General features: G+C 51.2%; 7 protein-coding genes across 7 annotated transcripts; 4 read left to right on the plus strand and 3 right to left on the minus strand.

Annotated features, from left to right (window-relative positions):
* Window positions 1–646: 646 nt before the first annotated feature.
* KD926_011101 (PaaI family thioesterase) lies at window positions 647–1,666 on the plus strand (the record flags this gene model as incomplete). The annotated part of the gene is made up of 2 exons (XM_053096086.1): window positions 647–1,072; window positions 1,289–1,666. The coding sequence occupies 2 exons, from the start codon at window positions 647–649 to the stop codon at window positions 1,664–1,666; spliced, it is 804 nt and encodes a 267-aa protein (XP_052959909.1).
* An 819-nt stretch (window positions 1,667–2,485) lies between these two features.
* On the plus strand, window positions 2,486–4,719 carry KD926_011102 (putative MFS drug efflux pump; the record flags this gene model as incomplete). The annotated part of the gene is made up of 7 exons (XM_053096087.1): window positions 2,486–2,644; window positions 2,718–2,796; window positions 2,863–2,921; window positions 2,988–3,144; window positions 3,226–3,605; window positions 3,679–4,051; window positions 4,109–4,719. 7 exons carry the CDS (start codon window positions 2,486–2,488, stop codon window positions 4,717–4,719), a joined length of 1,818 nt encoding a protein of 605 aa, XP_052959910.1.
* Window positions 4,720–5,112: 393 nt separating this feature from the next.
* On the minus strand, window positions 5,113–9,483 carry KD926_011103 (Mtc5p; the record flags this gene model as incomplete). Its single annotated transcript, XM_053096089.1, has 1 exon — window positions 5,113–9,483. The coding sequence occupies one exon, from the start codon at window positions 9,481–9,483 to the stop codon at window positions 5,113–5,115; it is 4,371 nt and encodes a 1,456-aa protein (XP_052959911.1).
* A 775-nt stretch (window positions 9,484–10,258) lies between these two features.
* KD926_011104 (E2 ubiquitin-conjugating protein UBC13) lies at window positions 10,259–10,893 on the plus strand (the record flags this gene model as incomplete). Its single annotated transcript, XM_053096090.1, has 4 exons — window positions 10,259–10,311; window positions 10,372–10,460; window positions 10,515–10,646; window positions 10,718–10,893. 4 exons carry the CDS (start codon window positions 10,259–10,261, stop codon window positions 10,891–10,893), a joined length of 450 nt encoding a protein of 149 aa, XP_052959912.1.
* A 1,193-nt stretch (window positions 10,894–12,086) lies between these two features.
* Window positions 12,087–15,056, plus strand: KD926_011105 (60S ribosomal eL24 domain-containing protein; the record flags this gene model as incomplete). Its single annotated transcript, XM_053096091.1, has 7 exons — window positions 12,087–12,211; window positions 12,267–12,742; window positions 12,829–13,046; window positions 13,117–13,500; window positions 13,945–14,187; window positions 14,381–14,524; window positions 14,775–15,056. 7 exons carry the CDS (start codon window positions 12,087–12,089, stop codon window positions 15,054–15,056), a joined length of 1,872 nt encoding a protein of 623 aa, XP_052959913.1.
* A 1,440-nt stretch (window positions 15,057–16,496) lies between these two features.
* Window positions 16,497–17,140, minus strand: gup1 (glucosamine 6-phosphate N-acetyltransferase; the record flags this gene model as incomplete). Its single annotated transcript, XM_053096092.1, has 2 exons — window positions 16,497–16,586; window positions 16,655–17,140. 2 exons carry the CDS (start codon window positions 17,138–17,140, stop codon window positions 16,497–16,499), a joined length of 576 nt encoding a protein of 191 aa, XP_052959914.1.
* Window positions 17,141–17,990: 850 nt separating this feature from the next.
* KD926_011107 (fumarate hydratase) lies at window positions 17,991–21,606 on the minus strand (the record flags this gene model as incomplete). The annotated part of the gene is made up of 9 exons (XM_053096093.1): window positions 17,991–18,177; window positions 18,241–19,258; window positions 19,320–19,435; window positions 19,525–19,562; window positions 19,630–19,674; window positions 19,747–19,999; window positions 20,371–20,624; window positions 20,699–21,016; window positions 21,067–21,606. 9 exons carry the CDS (start codon window positions 21,604–21,606, stop codon window positions 17,991–17,993), a joined length of 2,769 nt encoding a protein of 922 aa, XP_052959915.1.
* Between the last annotated feature and the right edge of the window lie 1,394 nt (window positions 21,607–23,000).

Here is a 23,000-nt window from a genome sequence, read left to right on the forward strand (position 1 = left end):
GTTTGTTGTCTTTTCTTGGGAGGAATTGAGATTTAGGGAGATAATCCATAGTACCTACGTATGTCTCGTGCTCTATGCTCGCTTATTCCTTTTTCTTGGTTGGATAATCAGTTGTCGGTGCGGAAGTTCCGAATGCCTGAGGTTGCGATATGCCAAGCATTTCGCCATGTACGGAGTAACTATGCAGTGAGAAGACCTCTTTCCTTCCTCAAACCCCATTATCGTGATCATCCTGTTTAGTTGAGTTCGTTCAATCAATACTCTACAGCCTTTCTCGGTATTAGCTCGCTCATTGTCCGCTGGTTGCACTGTGTGCATTTGTTACTAGTACCTTCGGGAATGTATACTTTCGTCACCAGACATGCCAGGCCATATACCATGTAACCTGATTGAGGTCTATGACAATAATTTGAGTGGGACTACCCGAAAGAGAACGAAGTATCATCAAAGACCCTACACGACTAGGGGCGAAGAACTCTGGTCTCCGTAGGTATCGTATAGATTATTGTATGTGTCACGTGATGACAAGGGGACCTCGGCATTGCCGCCCTTCGCGGTCTTTAGGGTCGCTCAATCCAATAAACCGCTCTTCGCGCCGCTCTCACCACGTCCTAATTTTCAGCGCAGGATTGCGATGTGACCCGCCATGTTTGGCCCTCGCAGAGTCTTACAATCCCGACTGCGCAACCTCGCGCCCCAAGCGCAACAATGGTCTCGGCCCAGATCCCTAGGACCACGAAACAACAGCACCGTTGCCCGTGAGCCCGCACCCAAACCATCGAAATGGCCGCGACGTCTGATCTATACTGGAATTTTTGGTGGACTGGGACTGGCTGCTGGGAAATGGATGGACCAGCAAGTTTCCGCACCTCCAGTGCCGGGATCAGTTGAAGATATTGCCAAGCTGGAGGAGATTCACTACGCTTACGAGAACGGGCTGCCTCTCGTGCAAGACCTCCGCAAGAACCCGGACTATGTGGAGGCGAACGTGTATGGGAATTATTCGGTAGAGGACAAGATAGGGAGGCTGACATCTGGACCCTTGCGCGGGAGCCGAGGGCTGGCGCTTCAGGTATGTTTGCTTCCCTCTCCCGTTTCAGCCCAATGTTGTGATGGTTGTCTTGTCTACTCCAGGCATTTGGTCAGCTCTGAGAGAGTAGTCTTGGCCAATGCGACGCTCGCTGTTACCGAGCTACTGCAATCTGCCGAATCTCTCAACTGCCGGCAGCCTCAGATCAGATCAACCTCGGATATTTGACCCTTCCCGGCTAACTGATTGGCCCTACAGAAAGTCTTTTGGAACGAGAGGGAGAAGAAGGCAGTTAGCGTGGTCTTCCTTGGGACGGGGCTGGAAGGATGGCCAACAGTCGTTCATGGCGGAGCTCTTGGCACCGTGATGGATGAGAGTCTGGGACGTGTCGCAATCCGCCATCTTCCCGCGCGCACGGGGGTCACTGCCAACCTCGAAATCAACTACCGGGCTCCGGTGTACTCGGGCAATTTCTACTCGTTCCATGCGACTGTCGACCAGGAACGTAGCAATGATCGCAAGGCCTACGTGACTGGCGAAGTGCGTGACCCCGTTGGAAGATTGTGCGCTCAAGCCTCCGCGCTTTTCGTGGTCCCCAAGAATTACAAGCTGCAAGAGGTTGGCACGGAATATTGAGGTTCGCTATACGAATAGTACAAGGGCATGTTATGGGGCCTGGGATCAGTCCTGGGGGAAAGGCATCGGCCACTCTGCGCTGGCCTAGGCGCCATGAACGCCACGAACTTCCCAGGATTTCAAAGACAGCCATGTGCTCTGAATCCATGGGAATAGTTACTTGGACGAGGGGAAGCAGCACGACGATGGTTCGCTCAGAGTTCCATAGATTTTGTGTACATAAATAGACATCTCTCACGGTGATAACAAATAAACATTATCGAACACAAGGCCTAGATCGGCGATTCCGACGCCAACCGGAAATTTTTCCAATCGAGACTGAGTCACTGACGAATTTGAGAGTAGAATTCTGGCCGCCGACTGAGTTTCGCGCTTCTCCACGGTTTTGCCTCCCCGCAATTTCCCGGCGTATGAGAAGGCCCCATCGCGATCCTCCATCCATCGATCATCCATGGCTCGCTGGCGTCGGCCGTGTTAATACCATGCGCACTGACTTTGTCTTTCCCCAGAGATATTGCACTTTGCCTCGGCTGTCTCAGAATGGCACCAAAGCCGAAAGTCTACGTCTTCGATCGCCTTTGTGCGCCGTTGCTTGCCCCTCACCGGCATGCATGGAGTATGGACAAGCATTGCTGGCCCACGCGCCTAGTGACACCTTCGCGGGGAATATAAAATGCCACGGCTTAGGTTGGAGCTTATTGCTTTCTTTTCTCTCTTGGTTTTGTCTTGAGTGTTTGCCCGTTCGCGATACCTTTTTTCTCTTTGCAGGATTGATTTTCTGTGCTTGGGCTTTGACCTGCCCTATTCATTGTCGCAATCATGGCGGCCACCAATCTCTCCAATCTATCTAATTTAAATGAGAAATCTCCCGGAAGACAAGTCCTCGAGGGACATGAGGGTCAGAACTATAGTCACCATGAAGACGTCGCGGTGAATTCCTACGCGGATGAGGCCGGGGAGCCTGAGAACGCACGTCCAGTGAGTACAAGGTGGCATTGATTCCCATGCATGCAAGAACCGGATGGCTGATAATAAAAATGTCTCCAATTAGATGACCTTTCGTCGATTCATGGGGTTTGCGGCCATGGCCTTTCTGTGGACGGGCAGTCAGATTCCGGTATACCTGTTCGGTGCGTCGTCAGTTGGCGTTTAGTATTACGACCGCTTCGCACAAGCATGCTGACGGTTCTTTATAGGAGGCATTCCACCGCATATCTATGCTGATATTGGCGGGTCGGATCGGTGGGTTTGGTTTGTAGGTTGAATCGAGAATCTTCCTCGTTGCGTGCGGTGAAACTGATTGATCCTCGATAATATATAGGTTCTTGCAAATCTATTGGCGCTGTCTGGAGTCTGTCCTTTCGTCGGATCTCTGTCGGATCTGATCGGTCGTCGCTATGTTGCCATTATCGGGGTCTCTCTCGTTTGCATTGGCATGATCGTGTGCAGTACCGCTAACACTATGAATGTTTTCATTGGTATGTATACCTATCCGAGGAATCCTATTTTCGGCTACCGCTGAATCGAGTGCATTGTAGCAAATCGCTAACCATGAGCAGCTGGAATGGCGATCGCAGGAGCAGGAGCAGGAGTCAATGAATTAACCGCGCTGGCGGCGACATCAGAAATGGCGCCAACGAGACAGCGAGGCAAATATGTCGCCGTGCTCATCTTCACCATTGTACCCTTCTGTCCATCCGTTCTCTGGGCCCAACTCATCTCATCGCACAGTGGTTGGCGCTACGTCGGTGCTTTCTGCGGAGCCTGGAGCGGCTTTGGCTTGCTCATCACAACCCTGTTTTACTTTCCGCCTCCCAGAACCAACTCGGAAGGATTGAGCAAACGGGATATCCTCTCTCGAGTGGACTATGTTGGCGGATTTCTTAGCATAGTTGGTTTGATTCTTTTCATGGCCGGTATGCAATGGGGCGGTTATCAAGTACGTGCTTCCCCCTGGGTGTTTATGCCTGTGTTTATATCTACCGAAGCCAAGCTAAGCTATTGAACTGCAGTACGAATGGACATCAGCTCATGTGCTTGTCCCACTTATCCTTGGATTCGTTATCCTAGTTGCATTTGGCGTTTGGGAGGTATACGGCGCCAAATACCCCATTTTCCCAAGTCGGTTGAAGCAGGAACCACGCACGCTGGGCTTAACGCTAGTGATCACGTTCATCTCCGGAGCGAACTTCTTCTCGGTGATTATGTTCTGGCCTACGCAGTCGTTCAATGTCTATGGTCACGATCCCGTGGACGTCGGTGTCCGAAGCCTGCCCATTGGATTCGGCATCATGGGCGGTGCATGTATCGTTCTCTGGCTACTGAGTGTCCTCCGAGGACATAACAAGGAGCTGTTGATCATCAGCAGCATCCTGATGACAGCAGGTAAGTCTACTTGCACCCCCCATCTATTACTCTACGTATTTAACCCACCCCCACCAGGCTGCGGCGCAATGGCAGTCGGACGAACCGACAACCTCTACCAACTCTGGGGCATCCTCACCGTCGCGGGCCTCGGAATCGGAGGAATCGTCGTCCCAGCATCCATCATGACCACCATTATATGTCCAGACGTGTGTTCCTACCTCCCCTCCCCCCAATCTCCATCTTACCCACCACTAACCCCCATCCCCAACCCTCAGGACCTAATCGCCACAATCTCGGCCCTCACGCTCTCCATCCGCGTCGTAGGCGGCAGCATCGGCTACACGATCTACTACAACGTCTTCATCTCGAAATTCGTCCCCAACGCAACCCACTACATCGGCGGCGTAATGGTTACGAAGCTCAACATCACCGACACCACCATCATCACCCACGCCATCGAACTGACCGGCGCCTCGCTACTCGACCAGCTCCACCACCTCCCTGGCATTAATGGCAGCGAGGCCGCGTACCAGGCGGTTGTGGTGGCCGGGCAGATGGCGTACGCGGAGAGCTATAAGTGGGTGTATTATGCTAGTATTGGGTTCGGGGGTGTGTCGATCCTCGCGGCTTGTTTTTTGGGGAATATTGGTGATTATATGGATGATCATGTTGCGGTTGTTATTTAGGGGCAGTGGAGAGGTTGGGTGGAAAGGGAGGGGGAGGGGTGTTTGTTTATGATTGATGAGTGAGTGTATGTGTTAGCTTATGAGGTGAGATCTTTTGGAATGATATTCATTGTGTTGTCCTAGTAAGATATAAGGTAGGTAGTTAGATATTCAGGACTACGCTGACCAAGGAAAACATCGCTTATGCTATATTATACTCGCTTCACTTCAAGACATGAGTGCAATGAAACTAGTAACCAAACAAACACAAAATCCAGGGTATGGGGTATACAAGAGAGAAGAGAAGAAACTGCAGGCTGAAAACCCAACAGAAACAGAAGAGGAACCAAAAAAAAAAAAATGTCCCAAGCCATAAAATAAAACATGCAACCCACTCAGTCATCTTCACTCTCACTACCACCGATTCTCAACCTGATTCATAGCCGACTTCTTCGGTACAAACCCCGTCCCCGACGGCTTTGACTTCCGCTTATCAGATTCCTTCGGACGCAAACCCCTACTCAGACCACCACCCAGACCTCTCGCCAAGGACGCGAACGGAGATGTCTGCCAGTGGTCAAGATCATCTTCGTGTTGGCCAACATTCGTTGGAGGATCATTATGGGCACTTGTGATAACATGTTTGCCGGATCCATCAGAGTGGCGATTACGCGCTCGAATGCTCAGCGGCGAATTCTCCCGGTTGGGCTGCGTCAAGGGGGATACGGGGTTTGAATCTGGGAGAAGGATATCGGTGGCGATGTGTTCAGAGCATTTGCACCCGCAGCCTGTTGGGCAGAACTGGGATTCTGCCTGCTGTTCGGGGCTGGAGGAGTCACTGGCGTCAGAGGACATGGCGAACCAGCCGCGATGGCAGTCGAAGCAGCTCACGTGCCCGCAGCCGAAGCAAGGGGTGAGCATTCCTTCGACGACTTCTCCGCAGACAACGCAGGGAAGTTTGAGAGGTAGTCGCTGCTTGGGCTTGCAATTGGAACAGGTGGTAGATGAAGGATATATCTTCACGCCAGACTTGCTTGCTGCTTCAGTGGTGGATTTGGTAGAGAATATAGAGAGATGAAGAGGACGCCCGCATCGCATGCAGTGGCGTTGGATTTCGAGGCCGTCGTTGCCTTTCTCGCCGGCTGCAGTGGCAGAGTCTTTGCGGGGGAGGGTTGGGAGGGAAAGAGAGGTTTGGAAGTTGTCGTAGGCCCATTGGCGAAGGCTGGCGTCGCTAGTTTGATCGGTGACTCCGCCAATCTTAAGCACTTCAGTGCGCTGTACTGGTAGACCCCAGATTGAAAGGAGGTGGGCATAGGCAGTGCGATAGGACCGGTACAGCCAGTCTTTATTGGGATCGAGGAAAGATGAAGTTTGTGAGCCCCAATCGGTATCAAAGGCGCCGGTGTTTTTCAAGGTTGCAAGGAGCTTGAGCTGCGGCTTAGCTGCTGCCCCTCGCTCCGGCTTCTCGCTCTCGGTGTCGGAATGAGTTTGCGAGGTGACAGCGGTGGACGTAGCCGTGAGGTATTCCGGAACCGTTGAAGGAGGTTTTGAGGGAAAAGATGTTGTAGACCATATACCCGAGCCGCCTGTTAGGTTTGGGCTGCCATTCGGACTCTGCTTTCTCTTGCTAAGGGCACTAGTAGGTGGCGACGCCGAAGAAGGTCCAAATGTGAACGATCGGGATAAGGAAGAAGCGAGAACAGAGCCAATCCCTGATCCACTGCGTGGTTGAGATTGCTGGTCGGGGGAGACGGCTACTGGTGTGTTGTGTCCCATCATCCTCCTTTCTGTGACCAGCCCACGAGACGCCAACGGGGGAGTAGTGCCTGTTGAGTACGGGGGCGTGGAATCAGCACGCCATATCTCGGAAGAGGATCGCCCAGAACTCTGTGTGACCGGGGTGGTGTGGCTGTCTTTAGGCGTGGAAATCAATGGCGTAGTGGCTTGAGACTTGCTCTGGGAGGGATGGTGTGAATCAAAGTCCAGCGAGAAAGACTGGTTGTCCATCTTCTTTAACGTTGCCCTGCCGCGACGTTCTTGATTCAGCGATCGTTTCTGACGATTAGACTGTTCGAGCACGCAGGACAGCATTGCGACCATTTGTACGTCACCAATGCGTTCAAAGTGGTCAAATAGTGCCGGAATAAGCCAGTGGCTACCAAAAGGATGGGCTCCCCATTGGATAATGCTGCTCAAGGCATCTTTTGCCCGAGGATCTTGGCCCCTCGTGTCAAAACTCAAGTCCACAGCACTATCTTTTCTCCGGATTTGCCTACTTCTTCCGACGGAATCCAAGCTTGTGGAAGGAACAGGGCGTTTGTCGTTGTGTAATATAAGTTTCACAAGCCCCCAGATCCGTGCTAACTCATGGTAGCCCTGCTGCAGGGCCACAGAGGCGTTATGAGCACATACGTCTGCTCCTTTGCCGTAGATGCGATAGCCAGTTGCCAAGTCACGTTTTGCTGGGAGCAGGTCACTGAAGTCATATATCGATATCACATTCTGGGCCTGTCCGGACGACTTGGCGGTCATCGCACCAACTGTCGACCTTTGAGAATTGTCGGTGGACCTCGGTCGGTACAAACCAAGGCTACCAGCACTGCGCCAGGTTTGAGGTGTTGGAAACCGATGCTGCAGACTCGACAAGATACCAGAAGACCCGGAAGAGCTCGACGTTTCTGCCTCCGAATCGTCCGAGTATTCAGAGGCTCCATCGTCCGTGCTCGCAATGCCACTGCTTATGCGGGGACCAGGCGAGTTTGTCTGCAATCTGCCGAATCCCTCAAAGACTTTGTCCGCTCTAGACATTTCTTTGAACCCCAAGTTTTCTAGGAAAGAGGCGGAATCGTTCTTCTTGGAAGGGAAAAAGCACACTAAGCGACCATCATTGGCCCATAGCGCACCGCATACCTTTGCTACGGGAACCATGACGTTAGCATTGACGGGTCGAAGCAACTCAGAGCTCATTCCTAGCTCCTGGCTTTGAGACATCCCAACTTCATCCTCATCACTAGATTCTTCGCCACCCATCTGTCCGTTGACCGGAGATTTGACCGTCTCGACGGTTTCCCCAAGGATCCAAGCAATGCTTTCTTCTAGGCTGCTCTCGCCAAGGAGATAACGGACAACACCTTCAAGACAACCTCGTTTGTGGGAAAGATAAGTCTCCGCTATTGTACGCAACTCACCAATGATCTTGTCGGAGAGCTGATCGGTAACAGCAGAGGTCTTCTGTACGCTGAAAGTTGGCATTGCAGACTTCGGGTAGTCAACTGGGAATTTGATGTCCACTTTCAAGAACAAAGAGACCCCATCCGTTCCCCATGGCCCATGGAGGGATATTGTTGCCTTGCGCTGGCGGACATCAACAGACTCGAAGGAGACTTTGGTAAACTTTTCTCCAACATGCGTGATTTCATCTCCCAAAGTCTCAACTTCCCACCCTGATATCTTAACGCCTCGCATCCATGAGATTGGATTGGTGTCGGCGCGCACATTTGACCTGCCTTGCATGCCGATCCTCGAATCTGGGTTGCCCCCATTCCAAGAACGAGCAGACGGGGCAGTCACGGTGCTCATTCCAGGAGCACCATGGGTGCCAGGTTCCTGAAAAGCAGATGCCGAGTCCGAATCTTCGTATTCTTGGCTCACAGTTTCATCCCGGAAACTTCGATAAGCGGCGCCCCTGCGGGTGAGGTTCAAATTTGTTAGGAATGAATCGCCCTTTCGATATCCAACTCCTTGCAGAATATCGGGATTGACTCTGTGTAGCCGTAGCTCCCTGTCTGTCCCCCATGATACTAATTGAAATTCCCGATGGTCGATCCCATCCGACTCCCCTCCGCGAGTTCTCCATAGAAATTCTTTCACTTGGCCCTTGTGCCCGGGGAAACTATGCACCAGCGGGAGATCTTCATCCGGATTGGAGCCTTCGCCAGCCCTGCGACTATATAGATGAAGGTCACTGTTGCCTCTCTGAGGCATGGCCAGAACACCCCACCCAAAGGGTGTGTTTCTCGCTCTCCACACCGGAAAAGGGGTCCTGATGGTTTTCTCCGGCATTTCACCTTCGACAGTGTAATCCCAGAATTTGACGGTCTTATCCAGCGAACAAGTCACAAGAGCTCCTGGGCGGACTCTGTTCCAGTCAACGCCGTAAATTTTGGTATTGTGCGCCTCGATGGATTTGATTGGAGATGCACCCTTCCTTTTGTCCCATATCCGCAGAAACCTGTCATGAGAGCTCGCTATGACATTGGGGTCTTGTCGGTTCCATTTCACCTGCGTCGCACCGGCGAACCAATCGGAGAATGTGATCGCTGGGCGCGCAGGTGATCGTAGGTCCCAGCAGTGTACAAAACTATCAACTGCACATGTCGCTATAGTATCCGGATGATGGGCGGAGAAGTTGATATCCGTGATGGCTCGCGTGTGGGCATGGAGAACAAGCTCAATAGAGTTCTGCCAGGTCTTCATAGCCAAGTTCCAAACCAACGCCTTCTGATTCGACGTGCTCACAACCCAGTAATCTCGAGCGGCAAACGGAGACCATTGAACATCTGCGACCTCCCATGGTGTATGATGCGGGAGATACCGAGGTGGTGAATATGGTGAATCCAGGTCAATGACATGCAGGCCCTCCTTTGAAGCCAGAACCACGTCACGTCCACATGGCGATATTGACATTGATCCCACGGGCTGTTCCACGTGAAAAGAGCTGTCTTCCCCGAAAGTTGGACTTTCAAAGGCCGACGTCAGAGGCCTGGGCTCCACGGTATCGGACATTGTGCCGTTGCGGGACTTCGACCTGTCGACTGTTCTGTGTTTTCGTGTCTGTCCAATGCTGCGCAGGGACTAGTTTATAAATGAACTCGGTATCCAGGTGTCATCCAATGCATTGGTACAACAGCATGCGCGGTACTACAGGCGAATATCATTTCGGTGGTTTTCGGCGGAGGCGAGCGGTCAACCGTTAACTGTGAAGGGGATCGAGAACTGCATGCGCATCGTAAAATCGATCGGCCAACTGGGTTTGGAACGTGAAGCAATTGCGCGAGGTGTCAATGAGGATCACGGGGATTGACTAAATGGTGTGGATGTCAGCACGTAGAGCAGTAGATAGGGACATGTAGCTTGACCAACCACTCCGTCCAGATTGCCAGGGAATGAGCTATGAGGTCGGTAGGGCAACTCCGCAAGTTCGCTGTGGGGATTCCCTCCATGCGCCCGATGGGGCTTAGTCTGCTGGACTACGTGAGTAGTGTCTACAGCCTTCCGGAGTCGGTACGGCCGAGCAGAAAAACCTTCTCCGTCGTGCCCCTCGGTCGGTTACGTCGTTCCGACTTCGACTGCCTGAAGATCTGGCCTGACAAAGATTCCCCGCTGATCCTAACGCTCAGACTCGCGCCATCCGCTCGTGAGCAATTCCCTTTCTTCATTCCGGGCCCCTTGGAAGATCCCTGCCGAACCGCAAGTGCCGGCCACCTCCAGCTTCGAAGCTGTACGACGAATCATACCCCACCTTGAACCATCACAAACGCGGGGACTAGAGTGAAACAATATGGCGTTGCCCAAGAGAATCATTAAAGAGACCGAGCGCCTTATGGCCGAACCGTACGATATATTGACTATTAGACGAGAGGGTTCAGTTACTGATCTGTTGCTATTTTCCAGCGTCCCCGGTATCAACGCAGTGCCCCATGAAGAAAACCTGCGATATTTCGATGTCTCGATCCATGGACCCGCGCAATCCCCGTATGAAGGTAATGCACTCTATACTTGAAGCTTTCAGGCCACTGTATATTGACTCCAACAAGGTGGCATCTTCCGTCTTGAGCTGTTCCTGCCTGAAGACTACCCTATGACGCCCCCCAAGATCCGATTCTTGACCAAGATCTACCACCCCAACATCGACCGTCTCGGACGAATTTGCTTGGATGTCTTGAAGAGTATGTTTCCTGCTTAATCTGCATGCGCGCCAATATCCCCGTTAGGACCTCGACTTACTCATCTCTACTAGACAACTGGTCCCCCGCTCTCCAAATCCGCACAATCCTCCTCTCGATCCAAGCCCTACTAGGTGCTCCCAACCCCGACGACCCGCTTGCCAACGACGTTGCTCAGCGCTGGAAGGAAGATGAGCCGGCTGCGATCCAGACAGCGAAGGAGTGGACCAGGACGCACGCGATGACTTAGATTATGAGACTAGCAAAATTGGGCAATCATCCTTTTCATATTGACAGAAATTGAGCGACCGCGTTTATGATGTGACCATGAAACGAGCGGAAATAAAGAGAAGAGGACAAAAGACAAAATTACTACGGCGCGTTGGTTGGCTTGTCTGGCATTTTTTGCTTGGATCAGTTTCTATGGTCCTAAGATCCTTATCATCTTTTTATCCGCGAGAGCAGGTCACCTTTCCTACTACTTATGTCTTCTCTCATCGAATTACATCAGGACTCGACTTTGGGCCCCTTTTTCACCCTATTCATGCCATTCCACGACGAAACGCTCCTGTCGCTTATGCCTGTGAAGAAATGCTCTAAGTTCTTCTGGTGTTCCCATGTTATCTCGTGGAATGGCGATTCCGAATATTTGTGATAGAGCGATTAAGCTGGAATAGAATTTCTTTCATCCACTTCTATTGTATTCAGTAGATTCAAAAGTATATTCGAAATAGTTCCTTGTCCCCATGTATGCTAGTCAATCCGGTCTGAGAGGACATCGAGCAGGAAGGGGCAAACCTATAAACCAAGGCTCACATTAATTTGTTTCGGCGGTGCACTATCTTATTTAGTCTGGTAGCATAACAGTTGCTATTGGCTTCACCAGAATACATACAAATTTAAACGTGAATTTGCGCTTGGGGTACAGGTCTAAGTACTAGTGCGCTGAGCAAAGTTAGTTTAACAAACATATATCTCACGGGCTTATTATCCGTAAATTGAGGAACCCTTCAAGCATGAACTAGAAGAAAGCTGTTCTGCAGATAACCTACTAACAAATACACTTAGAGTGCACGTTTTCTGTTTTTATATTCACTCAGTATCTAGAACATAACCCTACTTGCTCTCATTCACAGCAGTAGAAGTAAACTTGAAGGCAAACATAACTCAGTGTCTAGTAAATCACAGACCTTGATAACATATTCACTATCCTTAGACCCCTTCACACACAGTATCTACTTCTTAACAATTCTATACTACCTACTTCCTACTCACCAAGAGTACACTCCTTTAAAGCAAATCTACAACCCACCCATGCAGTGAACGATGTCACCCTCAACCAGCAACAAACCCAAGGGCAAAAGAAAGGCCCAAAAAGCCCCTTTCACAGACCCCCGTCAGGTAAAGAGACTCATTCCTCCACACATCTCCTCTCGCAAGATAATGAGCCCGCTAGCTCCGTTTCCAGACCCGCGGTTCAAGACCGTGACCAGACTCATGGACCTATTCCGGACCCCAGCAACGCGGCTGCGCAAAACAATCCCCGTCTTCATCCACTTCACAGGCCGGTAAACGTCGCTCTTCCAGGAGGTTTCTCTTCGGTGCTGGTGGCTCTAGATCTAGATCTAGCGCTACCGCAGCACCGGCATCCAAGATGGAAGAAGGCTTCACTGAGAGTCTGGTGAGCCAGATGGAGTCGGCGTTTCAGACCAAGGATGACACCAAGGTTGAGTTGACCATGCCGGTGCTGTCTGAGGAGAATAAGTCGATCACAGCTGCCGGCTTCGAGGGAGAGCAGCAGGCCTCGCCTAGAGAGAACGTTTTCAAAAGAAGACTGAGAGCGTTGACTGGAAGCGCGCCGAAGTCTCCTTCATCTGGCCTGGGATCTGGCCTCAGGCGCGCGAGTCTCGGCGCATCCTCTTTTTCTGCTGCGTCTGATTCACTGACAGTCCGCGAAGCCAACTTGGCCGGTGCTTCAAAGGCAGCAGAAGGTGGTGCTGGTAATCTCATGAGTCCTTTGAGTCGTCCTGGTATCGAAGGAAAGCGTTCCTTTACTTCCCCCTCGGTGCCTCTGAAGTTGAAATACATCTCGCCCGCTGGTATGTTCTGTTTTTCTTTTTGTTCTCGTTTCCAAGTCCAACTGCGTTCAGTGCTTGAGCCAAGCTAACCAGATCTCCCGAAAAAGATTACATGCTTGTCGACATGGATCTTCCTGAGCCTCGACCCGCTCCCAAGGCCCCCGAGCCCGGTCTTCTGCCAAAAATGAAAGACGCCGCACAGCAGGCCATGGACAAGAAGAAGTCCGGCGCAAAGCTATCCAAGAAATACCACCAATCTGCTCTGCACCTCAAGAATGTGGACGAGGAGACCCCGGCGGAGGCTAAAAGCAGGAAGCAGGAGCTGGTAAGTAACTATAGCGTCCCGACCTTGCTTCTCCTCCCTCAATCAAAGCAACTTCCTAACCGAGAAACAGGTCGAGTACGTGCGCCGGATGACCGGCACCGAAGTGAAGTTCCGTGATGTCAGCGATCCCAACGAGAAAGAGAGAAAGGACGACGTCCGTATCTGGGACACCGCGAACCTCAAATGCATTCGCTGCCGTGGTGCCTGTCCGGTTTGCGACGGTGCATGCTGTATGTACGCAGGCGCTAACAGAGCCATCGCTGGAGAGAGCGCAGACGCTGAGGAGCTTGGAAAAGCGAAGCGCATCCTCGAGGTCATCGAGACCCTGAGCCCTCATATCACGGATCTCGACACCTACCAGCTGTGTAGCCAGCCAGGCGGTTGTGGTCGTTACGTGTGCCCTAGCTGCTGCGGCGTGTGTCCGAATGTGATCTGCCGCGACGTGCAGTGCAAGGTATGCGACTCAGTCTTCCCATCGCCGACTTGAGATAGTCTCTATGAGTGATGTTAACGGAGCGTTTTACATAGGAGTGCAAGGCGGATCCCTGGGGCCCCTGCGACTGGCACCCCCAGGGGGGATGACAGTCCACGAGACTAGCGAAATTACGTGGTATGAGATAACGAGTCATGAATGAGACGGAATTAAGCGATATGCAAGGATATGGGCGACGTTGGACATGAATTGTCAAGTCTTCTGGGAAAATGTATGGGCACTTCGACAAGTTGTTCCGTTATCCGTCGACGAAAAGACCCTGTACCAATGAATCATGGAGGAATAATGAAAACCCAAGTAAAAGTTCATTTTTTCCACGCCATAAACTACTCTGAATAAAGTGAACCCTCCCCTAAAAAGGATGGTTTACATAGTCATGACTCCCATAACGGAAGATGTATGTAGGTAGTAGGAAGCAGCGCGGCCGGCCAAGGGCAGCCGAGGTCACGTGGCGCACTGCACTTTAGCGAGCGCACCCGCACCACAATTGTGCCAGACTTCGCGATCCGCTACGCCGCAGAGACCGAATCGACTCAACCACCCAACGCCAACCGACAACATCTCGTCTCGCCCGGTCGCGCATCTCCGACGTTCAAGATGCGTACCTACGACGATTCTTTCAGCGGTCAGAAGATCTACCCCGGAAAGGTGCGTTCCATCTTCCTCTTCACAAAAAACGGGCGGACACAAGGATCGAAAACCCGTCGTCATCAAGCCGCCAATCCCGAATCCCCTACCTACCTCGAGAAGGAGGGGATATTTTCTCCCGCACAAGACCCGATAATTTTTTTTTACTCAAAAAGAAAGGACGAATTATTGACCATGGACTTTAATCTTATAGGGTAAGCTGTTCGTCCGTGGCGACAGCAAGATCTTCCGCTTCCAGAATGGAAAGTCCGAGTCCCTCTTCCTCCAGCGCAAGAACCCTCGCCGGATAGCTTGGACTGTCCTCTTCCGTCGCCAGCACAAGAAGGGTATCTCTGAAGTCAGTACCGCCAGTTCAATTTCCCCCTCGGTTGAGACGTGTGGTTATTTCCGTTCAATGAGATGGGAGAGGATGTGGGATGTGGGATGTGGTCAAAGGAGCCCGGGGGTGACTATTCGACAAGAGCGACTTGCGCAGCACCTATTGTCTATCGAAAGGATGAAGAAAAGCGACGAACGGAAATAACTGCAGGTTTCAAGACATGGCAAAAGGAGACAAATGCTGACGGATTCTTTTTCACCGTGAATAGGAAGTTGCCAAGAAGCGTACCCGCCGTGCTGTTAAGAGCCAGCGTGCCATCGTCGGTGCCTCTCTCGACGTGATCAAGGAGCGCCGCAACCAGCGCCCCGAGGCCCGTGCCGCCGCTCGCCAGCAGGCCATCAAGGACGCCAAGGACAAGAAGGCCGCCTCCGAGAGCAAGAAGAAGGCCGAGAAGGCCAAGCTCGCCGCCAGCAAGGGTGGTGCTCAGCGCATCCAGAGCAAGCAGGGCGCCAAGGGCTCTGCTCCCAAGGTCGCCGCCAAGTCGCGTTAAGATAAACGAAATCGAAGCGGTTTAGGCAATTGGGCTGGGGAAATTTCTTAAAAGAGGAAAAACATGTTCTTTTTTATTTGACGCTGGGAAACTTGGGAGGTTATTAACCGGAGCCGGAAATGAAATTTGTGTTCGGTTTTTTACGTTATTCCTTTACACAAAAACCTTTTCAACTTTTTCAAAAGACAACGGATTTCCGGCGTATTGAGCTTTCTCATGAGTGCAATGCATTAGGTTGAGAATATTTCCCCTCCCTCCCTACCACCCCCGCAATGGGCTTTCAGATGATTCATTGCGCGCCATGGTTTTTACTATTTTACCAGAAAATGGAAAATTGGATGTGATATGATCAGCCTTATGTTTTCGTTTTGCTCGTATTGATTTCGCCTTATCTCTGTAATCTGTAGATTTCCACCGGCGCAAAACTCTTGGACGCTGTATGCCATGAGTGTAAGTTGGTCCATTCTGGCTCAAATGATCCTTCGCCAGACTAAGCTGTAGGATTGCCGCTGGAACGGATCGCCCGGCCCAAACCCAGTTCAGGCGTCTACACTTTCCAGGTTGCGCCCCCTAAGTGAGATGGAAGAAACATGTCATGTCCTAATGACATTGGTAGACGTAGATCTGATGAATGTATGACATAGTCCGCCATGCAGCAAGGAAACCAGAGGGCCCGAGCCCTGCACTAGGCCGTTTTGAGGGGTATGTTAAAGTAATCAAACATCCGTCCGTCGAGATTCTGGTAAAGAAAGCCGAATCAAAACTATATAAATAAAAAATCATAGAGTAAAAGCATTGCAGAGATCTTTATGGAATGGTCAGAAAGGGAAAAGAGTGAAGAGAAAGGTAGCTCGTATCCAGAACAAAGAGCCCCTCTTGTTTACCCATCATGACTAGGTGGATAGCCTAAGTATGCCGTCGTCCAGTCCTTATCAATCGCAGCGGCCGGAAATCTAGACAGAGTCGGCTCGAACTAAGTTTCCTAAAACAAAGAAAGTAGATTGATCAAAAGCATTGATGAGGTTGCTTTATTAATTTGGTCCAACAGACCATACGGAACCCACGCATGGCATTCCAACTCTATCAAAATGACCCCATGCATGAGGTCATGGAGAAACCAAAGACAAGGGAAATGAAGGCACAAGAACACCCCAAGGATCAATGAGGCTCTTCATTGACAAGAATTTGCCTATGCACGCTTCAGTCGCAGTTCCTATGCGAACCTTATCCAACAGAATCTCCAACACGCAAGCAGTCTATACATAACGCCGAGCATTTCGCTCACCAGCCGCCAACCAAGGATTCCGAGCTGTGGGATCGATCAAGAGGGCCCGTCACAGACGTAACGATGAATACCCCGAACGATAAATCGAACCCCACCCCGAATCCGATAATGATAACGCCAGTATATAAATCAACGACCCAGAAAGGGCTTCAGACTCAGTAGTAGTGAGCCATTTCGAGACCGGCACGCTTAAAGCCGCACTTCTGGTAGAAACCTTCGTTGATTTCTGAGCAGTCCAGGATGGTCTGTGATACGAAGTTGTCAGTCAACGAGAACACCCTAGATGGGATGTGAAGGAGAATATAAGCCTTACCTTGTAAGCACCAACACTGCAAGCAACGTGGTCCAGGGCCTGAATGATTCTCAATCCCAGCTTCTTTCCCTGCTGGTCCTTCTCCACGGCAATATCTTCAATGTGACCGACCAGACCCAGGGAGTGGATGAACTTGCGCTCCACGATCAAGCTGCCCGTGCCGACCACACGGTCCTTTCCGTCCACAATCACAAGCATGTAGTATTCATCGTTGCGGGACGAGATCCAGTCGAACCGCTTGTCCCACGCCTCTTCGGTGATTTCTCCAACGGTGGTCAACACACGCAGGACGTCGAGGTAACCCCGCTTGTAGTCGGAGCGGCGCATGGGACGGATGGTGTAATCCTGAGGCAGCTGAGCGGCCACTTCGGCGGAGATCAAAGAGGTCGGGAAAAGGGGGGCATCTTCGGTGGGGAGGGAGTTTGCGGCCGCCTTGGTCGCAGGGATAGGAGTGGCAGTGGTAGTGGCGGCGGTGATGTTGGTCATTTTGACAGGAGAATGTGAGGTATAGATATGTGAGAGTCGGTGTATTTGCTGTGGAATAGTAGAGACCGATTTACTATCAGATTTTGTAGGACAAGTAGTCGTCCGTTGGCAGAGTGAGACAGCGGGGTCTTTCAATTAAGATAGGTTTAGAGTAATAAATAAGATAAGCAAGCAGGAACCAAACGAAGTGTTCCAGTAAGATAGCTTGGTGAGTTTAACGAAGGACAGTGATACGAGTAGATTCAATGTAGCAGACAATGGATGGGGAGAAAGAAAGTGAAGGAGGACAGGTTAACTGTTTCCCCGAAGGAGGACGAGGCAACTGATAAACAAGCCCGAAAAAATACCTAACAACACTGCCCGGTCCCATGGTCCAAGTGTGAGACACAATCAATACCACAGGTATTTTTCCCTCCTGTCTATCCAATCTTCATTTATCCCTGGCTCACCTAGTCTAGCGTGAAAAAATCGTGCCTGAAAGAATAAGCTAAAATGATATCAAATCGGTCCCAGCCAACATGCATTATTTTTTTCTTAGTCCAGACTATTGCTTTTGCCATGCAGTTGGGGCACACTAATTTTTGTCGGCGCAGCTCCCGATCGCTGGCTTCCAAAAATAGCCTCCCGCATCTCAGTCGGACTGACGGGCACTCCGAGAAAAAAAGAAATTCATAGATCACTTTTTTAAAAAAAAATTCATATATATATATATATAGGACACTAAATTTAATAGGCCAAAAATTGTACAGTAATATTTTCTTCAGAATACATAGAAAATGCTAATCTTCGCTACATCTAAAACGAACCCAAGGCAACTTCATCCTGCTTGCCCGATATTCGCTGAATATATTTATTTCTTCTCCTTGGGGCTCAGCATCAGCTCCGGGCGAACGTGCTTGTCGAAGTCCTCTTCGCTAAGAGCCTTGAGCTCCATAGCACTCTGCTTCAGGGTGAGGCCCTTCTTGTGAGCGTTCTTGGCAACCTTGGAGGCCATGTCGTAGCCAATGACGGGGTTGAGGCAGGTAACAAGCATCAGACTAGAATACGGGTTAGACAAAAGAGTATGGGGGATGTTGTCGAAGAAGTGAAGATGCACATACCTCTCGTGAAGGAGACTGTTGATGCGGGGCTCGTTGGCCTCAAGACCATGGACGAGGTTCTTCTCGAAGCTCTTCATGCCGTCGGAAAGGATGCGCACGCTGTGCAGCAGGTTGTGGATCATAACGGGCTTGAAGACGTTGAGCTCGAACTGGCCGTTCATGCCACCAATGGTGGCAGCGACGTGGTTACCCATGACCTGAGAGCAAACCATGGTGAGGGACTCGCACTGGGTGGGGTTGACCTTTCCAGGCATGATCGAGGAACCGGGCTCGTTCTCGGGGAGAACCAGCTCGCCCAGACCACAGCGAGGACCGGATCCGAGGTAACGAACATCCTGGGCAATCTTGAAGAGGGAGGCAGCAAGGGTGTTCAGAGAGCCGGAGGCCTCGACGATGGCGTCATGGGCGGCCAAAACCTCGAACTTGTTGGGAGCAGTCTTGAACTCAGTACCAGCCAGCTTGGAGACCTCGGCAGCGATGGCCTCGTCAAATCCCTTGAAGGTGTTCAGGCCGGTGCCGACGGCGGTACCACCCTGGGCCAGGAAGCGAAGGTGGGGGAGCGAAGCCTGGACACGCTCGATGTTGCGGTCGAGCTGGGCGACGTAGCCGGAGAACTCCTGCCCAAGAGTAAGGGGGGTGGCGTCCTGCAGGTGAGTACGGCCAATCTTGATGATGCTCTGGAACTTGTCCACCTTGACCTGCAGGGCATCACGCAGGCTCTTCAGGGAAGGAAGCAGTCTGTTCTCGAGCTCCATGACAGCGGCGATGTGCATGGCGGTGGGGAAGGAGTCGTTGGAGGAAGCGGACATGTTAACGTGGTCGTTGGGGTGAACGGGCTTCTTCGAGCCCATCTGGCCTCCCAGGATTTCAATGGCACGGTTGGAGATGACCTCGTTGGAGTTCATGTTCGACTGGGTGCCGGAGCCGGTCTGCCAGACGACAAGAGGGAAGTGGTCCAGAAGCTTGCCCTCCGCGACCTCGGCGGCAGCCTGCTGGATAGCCTTGCCGATCTTGGGGTCTGCGGTGAAAGTATTAGCACTATAGAATTGACCTTTATCGGACAAGAAGGCATAACGCACCAAGGCCATAGTTCATGTTGACGGTGGCGGCAGCACCCTTGAGGATACCGAAAGCCTTCACCACGGCGGCGGGCATGCGGTCCTGGGGCTGGTTGATATCGAAGTTGCCCAGGGAGCTGTTTTCGCCTCAAATCAGCATCCTCCGCAATATCGCATGGAGTTGGTGCAAGCTTGTGTTGCCGGTGGGTTGACGATGGTCTCTTACCGCTGGGTCTGCGCACCCCAGTACTTATCGCCGGGGACCTAGAGATAACACAACCGCAATTAGATCCTATAACAGCGAGATGTCCGTCGAACGGGGCAAACACACCTGGATTTCACCAAAGGCATCACTTTCGGTACGGGGAGCGGAAGCCTATGAGGGGTAGAGAACAATCGTCAGCATCGTCTCCGAAGTACAGCGCAATCCAGAAGCAGGCGGGAGTACCATTCTGACGGTTGTGCCAAAAGCTCTCTTGTTGGCGAGGATGTTGAGGGACTGAAGGCGGGGGAATTGTTGAAGAGGACGGCTATTGGAGCTCAGGGAGCGGCAACCGAACGATGCGGGGGAGCGCAAAGCAGTGCGGGTGATTGCGGGAGAGCTGGCGGTGGACGCTCGCGATGCGAAGGAAGCCATCGAGCGCACCGCCCGGGAGGAGTTCGTGGATGACAACATGACGATTTCAAATGCCGACGCTGGTCTAGCTCTAATTAAAAACTCAATGGAGAAGCTAGAGACTCTAAACCGACAGAGTCTATTAAAGGAATTCACAAAGAAGATAAGAATCAATGGCAAAGGGAAATCGCCTCGCAGAATGGAGGAAGAGAAGGAAGAGAAGCAAAAACGAAAGTCGCGCTCGACTGGCAAAGGATTCGGTCGAAGAGCGTCGACCCTCCCTTCCGATGAGGACTGCCGAAATCACCCGGCCCGGTCCTGGTATTACGCGGAATACCATACCCCTCCCGGCGGAATAGACAGGTATCGAGTACGGTATGGTAATTGTTGCTCCCGGATAAACCCTGATCCCGCCGCTCTATACTCTTCCCTTCTGCCGTCTTTGTGATTATTTACTCTACGAGTTCCCTCTTCATCGCCTCGATCACCATCGCATTGTACTTCTTCCCCGCATCCAGAATGCCGTCTAGATGAATGAACGTGTGAGGTGCCCCCGTCATGCGTGTCAGTTCCACCCGACATCCAGCTTCCTTGAGTTTCGCGGCGTAGACCTCCCCTTCGTCCCTCAGAGGGTCCATTTCTGCCGTGAACACCAGAGCCGGGGCTAGGTTGGAGAAGTTGGGAGCAAGTATGGGCGAAATATTCCAGTCCTGTGGCGTGTATCAGCATACGATCTATGTTGTCTCTTTTTTAATTTTTTTTTATGCCGCCAATAGATGCCTACCTCCTCAGATCTAGCAGGCCTTGGGAGCCCCAGAAAGTGCTTATGGAAGTACTTCATTCGTGCCATCGGAAGGGCGGTCGTAAACTCCATCTCTCGATAGGATTCATATGGACAATTCTCGCGGTCGAATTCCCCATCCGGTGTAAAGACATTATGCAAGTCACACACCGGCACTGCTAACACTTGCAAGCGGAGAGGGATGTTGAAGTCACGGCAAAGATGGCCGATGACAGCTGAAAGATGACCTCCGGCTGAAGCGCCGCCAACCGCCATCCGGTCCGGGTCGATATTGAATTCTTCGGCTTTCTGTGACCGGACCTAGGTCGAGTCAGTCGACTGCGGTTGACTCGTAAGAGAAATAGACTAACCCAGTTGAAAGCTGTCCAGCAATCCTCCACGGGTATAGGGAATTTGTTCTCCGGTGCTAGACGATAGTCGATGTCAAAGGCCACCAAATGGCCGTCTAGACCGTGGACCAGTTGCTTGCAGAAATCATGGTCCACCGCGAGATCTCCAAAGACCCATCCGCCGCCGTGGAAGTTGATGTATGCGGCCCTCTTCTTGGGATTACCTTGCTCGTCGTAGATTGTTGCGGGCTCAAAGATCCGCACGGCTATTTCTCCTCCCTCGACGGGTATTTTCTGCTGGGTAATCCTAAAAACATCCGGGCCAACGGCGCGGCCGTATGCAGTGACGAATTTAGCTGGGTTCTTTCGAAATTCTTCGATTGGCACCTCGTGCGTATGTAGGCGTCCCGCGTTATACTTGTTATGGTGCTCCACATAGACCGGGTCAAATCGTGGGAGTAATTCCGGGGGAATACTATTGTGGAGTGGTTGGATAATCGTTCTTGGCCGCAACGAGTGCAGGTCGTTGGGTGAGATTTGAGATGCCTGGGTCACAGTCATGATCAGATAGAAGATTCTCAGGACAACAAATCAGGATATTAAGTTGAAAGGTCATGGGATGACTTTCAAACTGAACAATCCGAATCAGCCTTCTTAAAGCGCGGGCAGGTGACTTTCCGCCAGCTTTTCCCCTCACAACCCCTCTTCCCTTATCAATCGTCCTTTCATCCCGACACCATCCTTCTGTCATTACGCGGAGGACATCCTGGTTACTGGTAATCCAGCGATCCTTCCGGTCACATTATCAGTATCCTCGGCTCGGCTAGAGAGTCTTGTCGCTCCTAGTAGAGGTGTTGGTTCACCAACCACTGATGTCCATTCTCTTCTGTCAATACTACAAGCAGATGCGCTTCTTTTTGTGATATCATATCCCGAAATACGAGACTTGACTCAGTCAGGTTCAGTTAGAAAGAACAAGGAATATAGGCTGCGCGAGTAGCATCTGGTGTGTCGCGTTTATATATTGTGTTGCAGTTGCATTGCTGATAGTAGAACGGAGACATAGGAATACTAAGCTCAAGCACCATTTCTACTTTCAAGATGATCCCGATGCAACAAGTCTTCTGAAATTCCATCAGAGATCTCCAGATCTGTATTATGTTCATAATAGTCGGCTACAATAAAATGTGGGGTGCTGATGAGAGGACTAGATCTCCGGAGGCAAATCAGTGGGCATCTACCTTATCAAGAGAAACACGATAAGAATAAGCATAACGCAGAAGACAAAAAGACAACTTAGGAGAAACAACAAATAACGAGATACGGAGCACGTCAGCCGAATCCCTTGCATTTGGTATTGCAGATGATGCCTCAAGTCCTGCAAGACCATTGAACAAAGAATCTCCAAGGATATGTCAACCCAAAAACAGGATGCGGTCTACAGTCGGAACTACACCGTCTATTCCAGACTAGCATACCTAAGAGGCAGACCATGGAAAACCGACGTTGCAGCCGTCAATGGTCACATTGTTCACATTATTCTGGGCATTATGATGCTGGCTTTCTTCTCCGCCAGTGAGAATGCTTTCCTCGGGCCCCATTGATCGACCCACAGTTTCAGGTACCCTTCACTAAGCGATCTTTTCCGCTGCGGTTAACTTTCATCAAGAGGCGACGGTCCGATGGCAAACATAAAAAAAAAATTGCACCCGGTTGACTAAGGAGTATTTAATACTCGCCCGCGACGGCGATATCGGGCCAATGCTAAAATATCCAAAGACAAATTACCGATTCATGCAGATCCACCCCGTCACTCACTTACTACATTAGGGAACATAGACATTCTTTGCTGATCTTTAGTGCCCACGCTTGCTCCAGCACGGTTCTTAAGTTCCTATTTAATTCCAGCCCACCAGTTCCTCCACCTCATCTTTCTCTTTAACCTTAATCTTAAC

The sequence above is a fragment of the Aspergillus affinis genome (assembly GCF_023601865.1).
Source record: "Aspergillus affinis strain CMG 70 chromosome Unknown NODE_8_length_531634_cov_87_933514, whole genome shotgun sequence".
In the NCBI taxonomy this organism is placed as follows: domain Eukaryota; kingdom Fungi; phylum Ascomycota; class Eurotiomycetes; order Eurotiales; family Aspergillaceae; genus Aspergillus; species Aspergillus affinis.